This window comes from Sminthopsis crassicaudata, chromosome 5 (genome assembly GCF_048593235.1).
Source record: "Sminthopsis crassicaudata isolate SCR6 chromosome 5, ASM4859323v1, whole genome shotgun sequence".
Lineage (NCBI taxonomy): Eukaryota > Metazoa > Chordata > Mammalia > Dasyuromorphia > Dasyuridae > Sminthopsis > Sminthopsis crassicaudata.
This window is the reverse complement of record NC_133621.1, coordinates 49,975,017-49,991,834: the sequence shown is the minus strand read 5'-3', so window position 1 is coordinate 49,991,834 and position 16,818 is coordinate 49,975,017. Positions and strand designations below refer to the sequence as shown.

The following is a 16,818-nucleotide window of genomic DNA, read 5'->3' as shown; positions in this document are numbered from 1 at the left end:
ACACACCCTTTGAAGTCCTCAAGTTTTTCTTCTATTTCCTTATACAATGTATACAATGTATAACCCTGAATTTGGCTTTCCTCATTGCATCTGGCTAACTCTGCCCCTAAGGCAGACAGTTCCAGGATCCTGCCATAAAGTCCAAAATCTTCCAGACCCTAGGAGGAATACAAAGTCTTCCACTGGCCATGTGAGGATGAAGGATGAGACTGAGACCAAAGCCGAGGTTCTCCTCTGTTTTTGTACTCTCTCTCTGCCCCCCACCCCCAGTCCCAGTCCAAAAGCTCCTGTCTGGAGCTTACTTTGCATTGTTCCCCTGCTTCACTTTTCTAGACCCGCCATACTGCCCAGGGGACTTCTTTGCAAAAATACTGGAGTGCTTGGCTATTTCCTTTTTCAATGGATAAAGGGAAATAGAAGTTAAATGACACCCCAAGGTCAACTAGCCAGAAAGGGTCAAAAAACAATGTGAACTTGGGTCTCCCTGACTCCAGGCCCCGTTCTCCATCCATGGATTCATCTAGCTGCCATCTTCTTCTTGGCAGAGATTCAAACATCCCATTCCAAACTGGTTCCCTAATTTCATAGAACTCCACAAGGTTTGACCAATTCTCAACTCATTCAAATCTATTTCCTAATCCTCCTAGAATTCTAAAGGGATAAAGGCCTTCTCCCACCTACAGAAGGTATAATTGGGATCCCAGATTCAATGGATCCCCAAGCTATAGTTCAGTGTTTCAGTGTCAGACTCTTGGTGACGGCTAGTGGGGTTTTCTTGGCAAGGAGACCGGAGGGGTTGGCTATTTCCTCCTCCAGCTCATCTGACAGAAGAGAAAACTGAGGCGAACAGGGTTCAGCCCAGGGTCATTCCACTAGGAGGTGTCTGAACTCAGGTCTTCCTGACTCCATAGCTATTGAATGTCCACTTTGCCACCTAGCTGTCCTTCCTTTAAAGTTTACAAAGTGCTTTTTTCATAAGAATCTTGTGCTATAGTTTGTGCAAATACTGTAATTTCCATTTTATAAACAGGGAAATTGAAATTCAAAGATGTTAAATATCTTGCCCATGATCATACACAGCTAAAAGTTTCAAAGCTTCGGATGAGAGTTCCATCCAGAAAACAACTTTCTCTTTGCCTGGTTAGTTTCTATTTCAAACTTTTACCTAATTTTAATGAAACTTTCAAATACCACTCTAGCCCAATTTTATTCATTCTTTATGTATTAATTTAGCAAGTGTATCTATTATAGGTTAATGATCTCATAGGCCCCATCTAAATAAGCAAGACTTTATCATCCTTAGCAGTTCAGGGTGTGTCCAAAAGAATAGAGTATGCTTATCTCCTGGTTAGAGGAAATAAAGCAACTTTAGTCTACCCATCAGGCCAGAGTATGCATTTATCTCCTTACCTTTTAGTGTCTTTTTATTTATACAAAGAAAATATAGCCTAATTACCTCCAGATCACGGCCTGGCAGAGGGCTTTAATGAAACTATAAGTTATGCCTTCCCTGAAGAAAGTCACAACAGAAACTTCAGAGAAAAGATGATCAACCAGTAGAGGAAAAAATGACAAACCATTCCAGTATCTTTGCCAAGAAATCCCCATAGCCTGGCATGCTATATGGCCCAAGGGGTTGGGAATGATTCAGTGACACCACATTGTCTAATTGGAAAAAAAAAAAAAAAAAAAGCACAAAACTTGCACTTCAATAATGTGTGATGGGTTACTTAATATTTCTGAGATTCAGTTTCCTCCTATGCAAAAGGCAATATAATGATACTTGCATTATCTACCTCAGTGTGTGGAAATTAAATCAGAAGAAAAATTAATCAACTAGCATTTATGAAACATCTACAAGGTGCCAAGTATTATATACTAAGCCCTGGAGAAACAAAGAAAGGTTAAAAAAAAAAAAAAAAACCACTGTCTTTAAGGAGCTCATAATCTAGTGGGAATATACAAACAAAATGCATTTAAAAAAAAAATCAACCACCACCACCTGGGAATAATCTGATCCCAAAGGAGCATTAGGAAAGGTTCTTTGAAGAAGGTGGGAATTTATTTAAGACCTGAAGGAAGCCACAGAAGAGAGGAGGCATACCAGATAGCCTTTAATGACATCCATTAGAAAGGGCCAGGTTATATAGAAGGGTTAGGGGAGGGGAGGGGGAGGAGGGAAGGGAAGGGAGGAAGGGAAGGGAAGGGAAGGGAAGGGAAGGGAAGGAAGGGAAGGGAAGGGAAGGGAAGGGAAGAAGGAAGGAAGGAAGGAAGAAGGAAGGAAGGAAGGGAGGGAGGGAGGGAAGGGAGGGAGGGAGGGAGGGAGGAAGGGAGGGAGGGAGGGAGGGAAGGGAGGGAGGGAGGGAGGGAAGGGAGGGAGGGAGGGAGGGAGGGAGGGAGGGAAGGGAGGGAGGGAGGAAGGAAGGGAGGGAGGGAGGGAAGGGAGGGAGGGAGGGAAGAAAGAAGAAGAAAGAAAGAAAGAAAGAAAGAAAGAAAGAAAGAAAGAAAAGAAAGAAAGAAAGAAAGAAAGAAAGAAAGAAAGAAAGAAAGAAAGAAAGAAAGAAAGAAAGAAAGAAAGAAAGAAAGAAAGAAAGAAAGAAAGAAAGAAAGAAAGAAAGAAAAAGGGAGGGAGGGGAGGGAGGGAAGGGAGGGAGGGAGGGAGGGAGGGAGGGAGGGAAGGGAGGGAGGGAGGGAGGGAGGGAGGGAAGGGAGGGAGGGAGGGAGGGAAGGGGAGGGAGGGGAGGGAGGGAGGGAAGGGAAGGGAGGGAGGGAGGGAGGGAAGGAAGGGAGGGAGGGAGGGAGGGAGGGAGGGAAGGGAGGGAGGGAGGGAGGGAAGGAAGGGGAGGGGAGGGAGGGAGGAAGGGAGGGAGGGAGGGAAGAAGGAAAGAAGGAAGGAAGGAAGGAAGGAAGGAAGGAAGGAAGGAAGGAAGGAAGGAAGGAAGGAAGGAAGGAAGGAAGGAAAGGGGTCCAGATTTGCACTTAGGAAGATTAATTTGATATTCAAGCGGTAGATGGACTGGAGCAGGGAGACTTGAGGTTGACCACCCAGAAGCTGCTGCAAATAGTCCAGGCACGGAATGATTCCCTTATAAAGGAAAGCTATTGTTTCTACAGTTTGTATATTTTGGTCTGAAATATTTGACTTGTCCACAGTGAGAGTCTGCACTGCAGACTGCGGTTTCTGACCTTAGAGTTACCTGGAGCGCTGAGAAGCTAAGACTAGTACTCAGGCTCACAGCTAACACAAGGGGATTGTAGGCGAATTGCCAGGACCTGGAAACAGGTTCTCTGTACTACCTCATTATCCCTTTACAGTAATAGTTTTCGTCCTTTAACGAAGACAGAGATAACAATGACAATTTCACAGAAAGCCTGTGACATCAGGGAACTAAGACATAATGTAATAAATGAGTACAATAAATGCTCGTGGGCTCCGTCAGTTTCACCTCTCCCGGTCCTCCTCAGAGCTTCCCTAACCCCCGAAGGTACAAAGCAAGCAGCCCCGCGAGCACGTGGAGCCCATGGGGAGAATCCAGGTTCGGCCACTCAGTACGTGCGAGTCCTAGAGTAGCGCCCTCCTTTCTGGGTCTCATTCCCCCAGCGGTGACAGAGGCGCAAGGGGGCTAACCAAAGGAGGTCCGTCCCGGCTTTGCAGCCTGGGCGAGGGAGTAGTGGGTGGAAAGGTGGACCCTAGGACCCCACAAAGAAGTGCTCGTGCCCAGCCTGGGGTTCTCCCGGGGAACAGGTAGGAGAAGCCGGTCGGGGACTGGAGCCAGAAGAGGCCGCAGGGGTCACCTGGATGGCCTCGGACCTCATAGGAGGAGTCCAGACTCCGCCTCCCGCGGGAAGAGGGAGGGGCTGGGACTGGCCCCGGGAGGAAGCTCTGGAGGGGCAGTGTGAGTCCCCATCTCACCTCCGGCACCCACAGACCCTCCCGAGCCTCGGTGACATCATCTGTCAAGGAGGGGGGAGGAGTGCCGGATCTCGGCGGCGAGTCAGCCCGGGAAAGGCTAGCGGGGGAGCGCGAGAGCCCCGGGAGAAGCAAGGGGGCGGAGGCGGCTGTTCGGAACCCCCAGCCCGCGCTGGGTCTTTGCCCCAGTCGGGCCGTCCGGTAGCTCCCGGGCCGGGCCCACCTCCCGCGGGGCTCAGTCTTACGGCCCAGGCAGCCTAGCCCTGCACCGCGGCCCCAGCTTGCCCCCAGTTCCCGCACGGGCACTTACCTGACAGCCCGGACTGTCTGGGCTCACTAGCCGCCCCGGGCAGCCCCAGAAGACGGGAATGGCCCTGGAGGCGGGGGAGGCCGCATTAACGGCTACTAATATTCCGAGAGATTGAGATTCGCGGCCGCAGTTGCCTCTTCGGGGCACAGCCTCCAAGCCGGCTGGGGTTCACCAGCCTGTAAGGAAGAGGAGGGGTGGGGCTAGGCAGATGGGGCGGGGCCAGGTCAGGCGGAGGGGGCGGGGCGGAAGAGGAGGCCCGGCCGAAAAGCATGGGGAGGTGCCTCGAGAGGAAAGAAAAAGGGGCGTGCCCTTAAGACAGGAGGGGGGCGGGGCGAGGGCCCAGGAAAGGCTAGGCCCAGCCTCAGGTAGGGAGAGGCGGGGCTGCGGATGGACTGCGCGAGGTCTTCGCTCTCGTGACTGACAGGTTTTCAAATCTTCAACTGCCGGCCGACTCCGAGGCCCCGCCTTTTCTTTTACCCTATTCCCGTCCCTCCCCCTCCCCGCTAGCTCGCGCGCACTCGACCTTCCCCCCGCCCCCCAGTCTGCCCCGGAAACGGAGGCGGCCGATTCGGTCCGTTCCCTTCCCGCCCCGGCTGGCGGCCCGGCTAGAGCAGCTGCGGGCCCCGCGGGAGCCGGGCCCAGCATGTGGACCGCGGCGCGGCGGCCATGAAAGCCGGCACCATGAGGATCCGCAGCAAAGGCCATCATCCGGGTAGATTTCACTTCTGGTCCCTTTCAGCCTCTCCTTTCCCCTCTCCTTCCTCCTTCCTTTCCCCTCCAGAATGGCCTCTTCCTCTCGGGAAAAGTTGTTCCTCCCCTCCCCCCTCCGCCCCGCGGGGTGCCCGGACTAGGGGCCCCTCGGACCCCAGCCACCGCCCCTCCCCCATTCGAAATGGCATTTGCCCTGTGGGCCTCGACCTTTCCTCGCCTCGGCCTAGCCTCGGTTCCCCTGAGAGAACGAGGTGCGAAGAGTTTGGTGGGATCCCTTACCTCGAGGGCATTCCCCCCTTCGAAAGGAGAGAGGGGAGAAGAGTGGGTTTGGGTATTTCCGGGCAGTGTCTGAAAAAGTACCTGCTTCCCTAAGTGATGGACCGCCCTGCCCTAGGGCCTGCTTTTTTATGCAAACCAAATGGGAAAAAAAAAAAAAAAAAAAAAAACCGGGCCGGGTCTGGGAGCCGTGCTAGCTGTAAGCGGACCGCGGGGTCCGGAGTCGCGAGTCTGCCCGGTTTTTTGTCTCCTTGGGGATTAACCTCAAACCTTGAAATGCTTGTTGACTGACACCCGGGGGACTGAGATGATTTGGTTCCCCGCATTCCTGGTCTGCAACTCGCTGGTGTGCTGACTTGGACACCCCGTCGGCCCTGGGCCACGGCTACTTTCGGGTGGCTATTGGGAAACGATACTCGGGGGAGAGCCACCCCAGTCGGAATTTATTCTCCCACAAAGTACAAGCCGTTCTCGGGAAGGGAGTAAGCATTGGTCTAACACCCGCGGGGTGCCAGGTACCGGTGTCTCCTTTGTGCCGCGGGGCTTGTCGATTACCCTATTTTTACTGTAGAGCAAACCGAAACCGACCTAGGTTTATTTATCAGGATCCCACTGGCCAGTAATTGCCTAAGGTCTTCCTGCTTTGAGACCCAGCCCTTTCTCCTTCACCTGCCTGTCCCTGAGTCGTGAGTCACTCACAATTTCTAGTACTTTCTGTGTGAATCTTCAAACATCTCCCCTTAAGTGCAACATCTTACTCCTAGGGTTTGTATTTCTTTTCAACCCTGTGTTTCTAAGGAAAGTTCCTATCTAGAGTGTGCACTGAGCTCTTAAATGCCTTTGTCTCCTTCTGGCCCAACAGCTCCCCTTTCAAAGCTTTAAAAGGCCATTTGATGAAACAATCCTTGATTAAGGCCCACCACACTCGAAGCACTTTTTCTCAGCACTGAGGAAACTTAAGATAAAAATGAAACTGCCCTGCCCTTGAATATATTAGTAGGCCGAGAGATGGTAGCAAGATAACAATTATATAGATAATTAGTATAATCTGAAGAGGGAAGTAGAGCTACCAAGACAGCTAAGTGATCCATTGAATTGAATGCTGAGTCTGGAGTCTGGAAGACTCATATTTCTGAATTCAAATATGGCCCTAAACACTTATCCGACATGTGAACTTGGGCAAGTCACTTACTTCATTCTGCCTCAGTTTTCTCATGTGTAAAATGAGCTGGAGAAGGAAAGTATCTGCCAAGAAAACCATCCAAATGGGTCACAGAGTAGGATGTGACTGAACAACAGCAAATAATATTGTTGATTATGGGGAATCAGAAAAGGCTTTCAATAGGAAGAAGAACCTGACCTGAACCTTGAAGGAAGCTGGAGATGGAAGGAAAATTAAATAACAGAAGAAATCTAATGTACAGACTAATGCTATAAATCAAGGTTGCAAAGGTAGGTGGGAGCCAGATTAGGGAAGACTCTGAATACTAGCTTTAGGGGGTTATATTTCATCCTAGACTTAGTAGCCACTGAAGCATTTTGAGAAGAATGGAATTGAGAAGATGGTCTGACGTGTGTTTTTGGAATAGCATTCGACAGCTGTGTGTGTGAAGTAGAAAGATTGGATGAAGGCCTAGCGGAAAGGCTTTTGGCAGTAGTTTAAATTTGAAGTAAGGACCACCTGACCTTGGAGAGTGGCTTCAGATATTAATGGAGAAAAGAGAAGGTGACAAATTTGTGAAGATAGATTTAGTCAGCAAGCATTTATCCTGGGTCCTTGTAGTGGGACCTTGGAATATAAACACAATGAATGAAAGAAGCCACACTGGAGAGGAATGTACCTTCAAATGGGGAAAAAAATATGTAGTAAATACAAGGTAGTTTGAGAAGGTATTAGCAGCTGAAATGATGAGGAAGAGAAATTCTTTGAAACAAAGGGGAGTGAATTCCAGTCCTTTGGAACAGATATTTAGGAGAAGGGTATAGAAATTGACCTCCAGGAACCAGTTTGGCTGGATTTAGTATGAGAGTATTGTACATTGTTTCAGGAAAGATGGAGTGGGTCCAGGCTAAAAGGGTACTTGGCTGGGTGCTTAGTGGACATCTCTACCTGAAGGTGCCTAAGTATTGTTCATTTGTGTTCTACTTTTTTACCTTATTTGAGGTTTTCTTGGCAGAGATACTGGAGTTTGCTGTTTCCCTCTCCAGCTCCTTTTACAGATGAGGAACTTAGTTAAATAGGTATAAGTGACTTGTTCAGGGTCACACAACCTAGTGTCTGAGACTACATTTGAACTCGGGTCTTCCTGATTCCCATCAAGATCCTAAAAACAATCTGTCCAAAAGAAAATTCATTATATTTCTGCCACGTCCCACCCCTCCTCAAGCTTCCTTATTTTTTTCAAGGCTGCCATTTTTCTGATCATTCATGCTTGTAACTACAATTATCCTATAATCTTATATCCTGTCAGTTGCCAGGTTTTGCTGATCCAAATATATGTCCAGTAACATGACGGGGCACAGAGTAACTCAGGGTTGCATTTTGTCTACAGAGCAAAGGATTTGAGGGTACAGTATAGTAGCTAAGATTTATAAAATGTTCTAAGACTTGCAAAACATTTTACCTAAATTAACTCACTTCATCTCTATAACCCTGTGAAATGTTGCCCCCATTTTTCATTTGAGGAATGAAAACAAACTCAGGAATTACAGTTAGTGGTCCAGGATCATGCAACCAGTAAGTGCCTGAGGCAACATTTAAAGTCAGTTTATCCAGGCCTAACCTAAACTGGTTGAACTGATCATTTACAGGATCAGTCTGTAATGGAGAAAATGATGACAGAGCAGGAGTAAATACTTCAGGATAGCAGAAAATGGGAGGAGATAGACAGGAGATTGTGGTGAAGGCAAAGAATTGATTTAGAAATGGTGAAAGTTCAGGACCATGAAGGTCATCAAGCTTGACAATTATGAAACCCAAGCATGACTTTCCCTGTCCTTAGCCCAGGTAAAGTGAGGCTTTAGGTTATAGGAATTAAAGAGGCTGAGGAACTAGGAGTCCTAGAAGAGATCATTGACATATATACTGAAATTTCTCAATGTGAAATAGGTGTTGGAGTGGAGAGTAAGATAAAGCCAGTATTCACCTCCTTCAGTAAAGTGGGGGACCTGAGCTGGAGAACTGCAGATCACTGCCTCAAGGTTTCAGTAATGCAATGAGTTAATGAACCACAAAGAAGATATTGCTGAAGCAGGGAAGCCCTTTGTGTCAGGGGACTCAGAAGGGGAGCACAAAGTGCTAGAAGCTGTGGCCAGAATGTGATGAACTCACTAATTACATATTAACATATAAAACGTTATATGAAAATCATATTTTTTCAAAACAAAAAAGTAAAAAATGTCACTTATTCTACATTTTTACAAATCTCTTTAATGTCTGGCTGAAGAGAAAACCACTATTTTCCTTGTATCTGATATGTTGCTTTGGTCAAACTAGATGAAGAAAATGCAGTCTTACACAGATAGACAGCTGGAAAAGAGAGAAGTGTTTTAATAAACTTTCAGATCACTGGATACTTTGATACTAGAACAAAAACTGACAAGTGGTTGCATCTTTAAAGTTTACTTGCAGCGTAGAATCTGAAGCCATGTCAGTGAACTTTTAGCACCATGTTACATTAAACTCATTGGTCTGTCTCATATTTTGAATAGATCTTCTACTTGAGTCATGCAGATCTTTCAAATTTTGGGACATTTCACTATAATAGTTTTTTAAAACACACAATAATATGACCACTGACTGACTGGATAAGACTTTGGTGCTAATACTTGAAAGCTCAAATTTTTATCACTGACAACAAATACTGTCAGTATATCTTCCTTGAAGGGACTCATTTCATTCCTTTTTAAGAAGTTATCTCCCAAGTATCCAAGTTCAAATAATCATAATTGTTAGTCTTTCAAGTAAAAATGGTATTCCATGAACAAAAGCAACTGGTTCAGCTCTTGACTGGCTCACACAATTGCTTTTCCTGGAGATCACCTTTGTCCCTGCTGAGTGAGCAACAGAAGTGCTCTGCACATTTTTCCATGCAGTCGCATAAAATATCAAAAAGACCCGTGGCTCATGAGTCAAGACTTAATAAAATAACCATTCTTATGTTACATAATCAAATAATCATTCTTAGTTAAGGAGATTCTAAAATGATGTTGACATTTACCATTGTGACTGGCACATTTGGGTGCTGCTGCTTCTTGCTTTTTAAGATATGGACAGTTTTACCTGCCATCATATGTCAGCATCTTGTTGTTCCAGGGTAAATCAAGAAAATTATAAAAGTTCTTCCAATATTTCAATAACACTTTTACTCCCAGGCACTTCCCACAATGTCTCTTAGAAAATGTCCCCTTCTCTTCCAGAGAGAGAGAAGGTGATAAATTTATGAAGATAGAATTAGTCAGCAAATATTTATCATGGGTCCTTGTACTGGGACCTTGGAATATAAACACAATGAATGAAACAAGCCCTATCACCTACTGAAGTCTCCTTATCCAAAAGACATGATATTTTTACCTAGAGTGAGTTTGTAGAACATTATCTATAAAAGGGACCCAAGAAAACTTTGTGGGGGGAGGGGAAGAAGAGAGCATTTAAGTTGAGCCTTGAAGGAACCTAGTAATTCAAAGAATCAAAGATTCAGTCCACATTTATTAAACCCCTGGAGTATGGCAGGGACTATGTATGCTAAGTGCTAGGGACACAAAAAGAGACAAAAGCCCCATTTCTGTCCTCTAGGAAATTACAAACTAGGTTGCCCAGACGTTAAAATGTTGGGCCTGGAGTTAGGAATTAGTCAAATCTGATCTCAGGTACTTATTAACTATGTGATTCTGGACAAGTCACTTAATCCTATTTGCCTTGGCTTCCTCATTAGTCAAATGAAATGTCAAACCACTCCATTATTTTTTTGCCCAGAAAACTCCAAATGAACAACAAATTCATGTAATAAAATCTAAGATGAATTGATGCTGATAGTGAATTAGTGCAAATAAAATGTTGAGTATGGTCACCTCTGTAGGTGCATTCATTCGTAAAACAAAAAATTCAATTCAACAGACTCAGTCTTCATTTTTGAAGCTAAATCTTTAATAAGCCAAGTTGCATCTGAAAAACTATATACTTAAGATTAAAATAAAGTAAATAATGAAGTAATGACCCAAGAATCATTAGGGAGTCCCTGGAGTTTATTAAGTACAGCAATGAAATGGTCAGGCTTGTCCTTTAGGAGAATCACTTTGGAAGATGGATTATAAAGAAAATAAGGAAGGCCCAGGCTGCAATAGTTGAAAGGGAGCAGTGATTAGCCCCTTTGCAGTATTGGGTTGTTGACTGCCTGATTAGAGATTAAGGAGACAGAAATAACAAGATATGGCAAGTGATTGGATTTGTTGGGGTACCAGATTTGCAAATCTAGATGGCTAAAATTTTAATGGGTATCCTGGACAGTATTAGAGAAGTTTGGAAGAAATGTGGATTTGGGGGAAAGGTAGTATAATCTGAGATCCAGATCACATCTCTTCTCTGCCGGCTCATGTTGTACTTCCCACTCTGTCTTACCCAAATGGAGAAGTGGGGGGTCTTCCTCCATTAGTAAGTACCCTAGCAGAGAACTCACTGAGTAGAATGTCAGGTATCTGCATAAATTCTGCTGTGGGTGCCCAGTAGCAGTCAGAGTATGAGTACCCAACAAAGACTCAGAAGTGGTAGGGGGGATGGAGAGGTAAGTGGACTTGTAAATATGTTTCAGGGCAGTTAGGGGCAGGAAACAGTCTTTAAGTTTGCCTGACTTCTAAGTCACAGGTTCTAGCCAGGTCTCACTGGTTCTCCATGCCAGTTGATACATTAAAGAGAATTTTGGACTGGCCAAGCTGGAGCCACGTCACACTTGCTGTTGTTAAGTTCCTTTTAGCATTGGGACTAGCAGCCATAAATCTCCATCCTCTCTCCACTAGGGAGGGTCTTCTAGAAAGGATCAGGAAGCAGAGATGGTTACTTGAGTCTCTAGGGTGGAGTAGGGCCCGACACTGAACTTTCCTGTAATCTAATTCTTACTTCCTTTTTGATTACCCCTCCCCTCCAAGATGGGGATGAAAATACTCTAACCCATTTTGTTTGATTTGAGTCAGATTAGTAGGTCTGCTTCTCCTTTCCCTGCATTTGCATCATAATATGCCTCTGGTGCAGTGCCCTCATAGCTTATAAATAACTGTACATTGGGTCCTTACAGCTTTCCTCATGTCTAAGCTCCTTTATCTTCAGTCTCTGTTTTTCTTGTTCCCTCCCTGCAACATGCTTTCTTCTTCATCCTTAAAACTTTTTCACCATACACATAGCCATATGTAAGCTATACTATCTCTGTTGTGTTTCTCCTGCTGGGCTGACTGCTTATCATTTTTGGTTCATCCACAATGCCCTGTCCTCTAAGCCAGGACTTCTTAAACTTATTTCTACTTGTGAGCTCTTTTTGCCAAAAAAATTTATTACAGCTTTTTATTCACAAGATATATGCATGGGTAATTTTTCAGCATTGACAATTACAAAACCTTTTATTCCAGTTTTTCCCTTCCTTCCCCCTACCCCCTCCCCCTGATTTGCCAAGAAATTTTTATGCAATCCTGGGTATGTGGACACATAAAATGAGTATACAAATCAAGCATTTACTGGTAATCAAATTTATTTTAAACCAATTCTTTGATATAACTTATTAAAGATGAAAGCAAATTTGTCTACTACTGAGATATGCTTATTTTTACATAAAGAATTACATCTTTGGTGGAATATTTGATATTTTTTATCATTACCAAATTTTTCATGACTGCACATTTAGTTAATTGACCCCAAGAAGCTTTGCTCTAAACAACTCTCCTCAAAGCTGGGATTCTTCACATGACTTTGAAGTGATTCCAATCTATATATGCAGATCTAGTCTTTCTCCTGTTCTTGATTATATCACATTTCTCTAACCAGCCTATTAAGCATCTCAAACTCAACATGTTCAAAATAAAACTTATGATCTTCTCTCTTAAACTATTCTATTCCAAACTTTAGTATTTCTCAGTCATCCTTCCAGTCATTCAGATTCACAATACCAGGCTCTTTCCAGACTTCCCTTACTTTCACGGTTCCTAATCAGTTAATAAGTCTGATATTATTTCCATGATATCTCTTAGGAAAAGGGCCATTCACAAAGCTACCACCTTAGTATCTTATCACTTTTATTTGAACTATATTGGCCTCTTGTTTCAAGTCCCAACCTTCTCCATTCCAACTCCCACATAGCATAATTTTTCAAAGGGTCAGGTCAAGTCATATCACATTCATATTAAGTATATGTTACTTCTAGTAACAAATATTTCATATTTATCACATCCTTTGTAAGTTTTATTTTTGCATAAGCTTTACAAGGTATGTCATAGTATATAGTTTATAAAATAGAAATGGTATATGGAACTATTGCTACTAAAATGAAGGTGTCTGTTCCCCCATAATTCCATTTACCATCCCCATGACTTTGCAAAACAGAATACCCTTCTTTGGCCAATCCTCCTCTATATGTGTAGTCTCCTTTTATTTAAATGTAAGCTTCTTGAGGGGGCTCATTTTTTCCTTTTTTTTTTTTTTTTAATCTTATCTCTGTCCTTAGCACAGTGATTGGCACGTAGTAGGTACTTTTTCTTTAATTGACTCATTCAGGTCCCTTTTTATCCACTAAAATAGCCACCATGCTAATTCAGACCCTTCACTTCTTTCTGGTCTATTGAAATAGACTCCCAGATGGTTTCACCCCAATCCAGTCTCCATCCTATGTCAAAAGAATTGCCCTAAAATACAAGTGTGACTCTGTCACTCCCCTACTAAGTAAATTTCTATGTGTCTCCATTATTTTTTTTATGATTAAGTTCTAAATTGTTGGTTCACATACTAGTTTTACCACATTGACCTTTTCATGGCTCCTCAGAGCACACTTATTTATTTCCATGCCTTTATATTGGTTGTCCTCCTTGTCTGGAATGTTCTGCTGACCTTCTGTGGTTTCCTTTAAATCCCAAATAAAATCCTGTTTTCTATAAGAAGCCTTTTCTAGCCATTCTTAATTTTGTATCTTCTCTCAATTTCCTTAAATTATTATCCCTTCTCATTTAGACATAATTTTTTCTTGTCTCCCTCTTTGTATTGTAATCTCCTTAAGGGCAGAGACTGTCTTGTGCTTCTTTTTGTGTCCCTAGCACATAGTACAGTGCCTGGCACACAGTATTTGCTTAATAAATGCATTACTGACTGGCTAACTGTACCTTTGCTTTTAAAATCACTAGCTTCCTTCAAGGCTCAACTCAAGTATCCTCTTTCTCTATGTGAAGTTTTCCCTGGATCCCTTATGGAATGTTCTTCCTTAAAACAAATTCAATCGTATAGATTTTGCATGTGCCATTTAGATATTCTAAATATGCACATACTTTGATAGGTGATGAGATTGTAAGCACCTCAAGGACAAGGATTTTAACTTCAGCACCTCTGGCACTCTTTTGAGTACTTAAATAAATTTATTGATTTAGATCATTCTTCTGGAAGAGGACTTTCAATGACTTCCTCTTGCCTTTTAAAGTCCTTCAGAATCTGCCTTCCACCTGCATTTCCTACTTTATTTCATATTATTACCTTCATATATTCTGTGTTCCAGCTAAATTTACCCATTGGGTGACTCCATAGATGACATATTTTCTGTCTTCCTGTCCTTGCACAGATTGTCCACCTATACCTGGATGATGGTACACTTACCCTTTTACACCCCACCTGTTCTCCATCTCTGCCCATGGCCTGCAAGAAGGCTTTTCTGATTCACCCTAATTGTTCTTGCTCTCTTCTTAAAACTGTGGTAAATATTCTTTTCTGTGTGTGTTATATTCCGCCGCCCCCCCCCCCCCTTTCTCATCAATAGAATGTCTCTTAAGTTTCTGTATTTGGTGATAAAGCATTCTGTATGGCATTATATTTAGAACACATTGAAATTGTCAGTAGTTCTCAAATGACATCTGAAGTAGAGTGATTACTGATAACTTTTAAAATATATTTTTTGTATGAAACTATACATTAATCATTGGCCCACAGTGGAAACCAAATGTTTCCCCATTAACTAGTTCAGTGTGATTGGAGGTTGTGTTGTCTAGCCCCAAAGGAAATTTAACTACCATATCTTCTGTGAGATGTAGGCTGAGGAACGTAATAGATGTAGCATATTATTACATCAGCTCTCCACTCTGGGTTAGAGAAACGACAGCTTCCTTGATTGGCCTATCAGTCAAGGTCCACTTAGGAATGTTCTCCAGAACCTTGTGTGGTAATTCAGCCACCTGGAGTCTCCCAAGAATGACTGGGCAGAGAAAGGGGTGGTAGGACACACATGCCCTTTGAATAAGCCTCTACTTTTCTTTAAAGCCTTACTTTGTAATTTGATAGAGATTTTTTTTATGCTCTGAGTTGTCATTTTTCTGGATTAGTCATTTACTTCTCTGAAGGTAAGAGGTTGAGCAGAGCCCTCTTCAAATTTGCTAAATCTCAAAATAATTATGTGAAAGCCAGCTTTTCTATGAAACATAATTTAATTATAAAACTTTTTTTTCTCATAGCAGGTGGTATCCAAATAAAAAATGAGAAGAATAGACCATCTTTGAAAACTGTGAAAAATGATAACAAATCAGAAAAGTCTAAATATAAGCCACTCTGGGGAAAAGTCTTTTATCTTGATTTGCCATCTGTTGTGATATCTGAAAGACTGGAAAAGGACCTCAAGGAACTAGGAGGGGTAAGTTAAAATGCTGTTTCAACCAAAAAATTTTTCCACAAATTTGTTACATGGTTTCAGCTTGGGCCTTCCTTGCAGCAGGGCAGTCCTTTTTCATGTCCCTACTCATTTTGGTGACTTCCAAACTTTTGATGCCATCTCCAATCCATCTCCTCTTCCCTCCCTTCACATCATCTCATTCACTGTTTGCTCTTCCTCCTGGCCGGGGTCTGCAGCAGATTGTCCAACTCTCCTCACCACTTTGTAATTTTCAGTCCTCTGATTCCTTCCTTCCCTGCTCACTTGAGAGTTTGGCTAAACTTTTGGAGGAAGGCGCCACACTAGATGCCTCCCTCTTCTCCTCCCATTAACTTCTAAGCTGTGATCTCACTTCTGACCTCATGCTGCAACTTTGACCTTTGATCTCTTCACTACCATGTTGGACAGCCCACCATCAGTCTGAGTGCTTCTTGAATCTTCCATAATCTCTCACATTGTCGATAGCCTCCTCCTCCAAACTGGAAGGCATTTTTTCCCCTTAAGTCTCCTCCCACTTCTCAGGTGCTTCCCCATCTCCATGAGCCCCCAGCTTCTAGCTGGCACCTACCACCCAGCTAGCCTTGCTGCTTCCGGGCCCTTTTGCCTCTGATGCAGTTGCTGGTACTCGGCTGGGCAATCACACAGGTTCTTGCCTCGGACAATGACTTCTGTCCTCTGGCTTCTCCCACATCATTCCTTTCTCCATCCAGCAGCCAACATGATTTTCCAGGAGCACAGATCCTGGCAGGGTCACCCCCTGATCCTAGGAAAGTCCAAGGTCAAATGTAAAACCGGCTCCTCATCATTCCAAGCTCTTCCCTACCCATTTTCACACTTCTTCCCTCTGTGCACTTTCATGACTCTCCAACTCTGGCCTCTTTGCTGTTCTTCCCATGGACCCTTTTGCCTGTCCCTGAATTTGTACTGACTGTCCCCACATACCTGGAATGCCCTCCCTTCTCACCTTGGGCTCCCAGCTTCCATGCCTTCTTCTGGTCCTACTCTAATATTGCCTTCTGATGAAGCCTTTCTTGGTCCCCTGCCCTGGCAGTGCCTCTCCTCTGAGTCTTGTATGTACCTCGATGTTGTACTTGTCTAATGTTAGAATGGAAACCACCTGAGGGCAGGGATAATGTTTTTACCTTTCTGTGTATCCCAAATACAGTGTTTGGCATATGGGTAATAGACACTGAATGGATATTTATTGACTGACTGACTTAGTCCAAGTAGAACTTAGGATTCTTCTCAGACATAGAGCAAGTAGTTGGAAAGAAAGCTTTCATTTTAAGGATAGCATGCCTTAGTGAATGGAAAGGAAGATTTGGGTTGGAGTCTTGCCTCCAAGTGCCCATGTCAGCACCAGAGGCAACTTGTTAAGCTGGTGACTGCAGGTGAGCTAAGTGCAGGTAAATTTCCACTTTGGAAATGGCCTTCACCTGTGGAATCAGTGGTTTTTTTTGTTTTTTTGTTTTGTTTTGTTTTGGTTTGGTTTGGTTTTTTGTTTGTTTTTTTTGTTTTGTTTTGTTTTGTGGGGGGGTGAAGTAAATAATGCCAAGATTGATGTTAACTCTTTTCAAAACTGGCTGATTGTAAGTTTGAGTGGAGGCCCCTTGTGTGTTCTTAACAAATTGGAAGTCACTGTTTTAGGACAGGTAATAGTGTGACAGTTCCCAATTAAGGATCTCAATGATAAGAGTTTTGTGGCCATGTTCAAGTCACTTAAACTCTAAGGC

At 43.7% G+C, this 16,818-nt stretch overlaps 2 protein-coding genes across 8 annotated transcripts in view; one reads left to right on the top strand and one right to left on the bottom strand.

The window, feature by feature from the left end:
• SLC25A40 (solute carrier family 25 member 40) overlaps positions 1-4,634 on the bottom strand; it is a 39,673-nt gene extending 35,039 nt beyond the window's left edge. Inside the window, exon 1 of one of the 3 annotated variants that reach the window (XM_074266644.1) lies at positions 4,221-4,634. The gene's annotated coding sequence lies outside the window, so the exon portion shown is untranslated. The remainder of the gene's footprint in view (positions 1-4,220) is intronic. The other 2 variants (XM_074266645.1, XM_074266643.1) reach the window with 2 other exon arrangements.
• Positions 4,635-4,741: 107 nt separating this feature from the next.
• DBF4 (DBF4-CDC7 kinase regulatory subunit) overlaps positions 4,742-16,818 on the top strand; it is a 32,441-nt gene continuing 20,364 nt past the window's right edge. For 3 of the 5 annotated variants that reach the window (XM_074266638.1, XM_074266637.1, XM_074266634.1), the window contains exons 1-2: positions 4,743-4,932; positions 14,892-15,067. In XM_074266638.1, the coding sequence (XP_074122739.1) occupies positions 4,887-4,932; positions 14,892-15,067 (222 nt within the window). In that variant the 5' untranslated portion in view covers positions 4,743-4,886. Of the gene's footprint in view, positions 4,933-14,891; positions 15,068-16,818 lie in introns of all 5 variants that reach the window. The other 2 variants (XM_074266635.1, XM_074266636.1) reach the window with 2 other exon arrangements.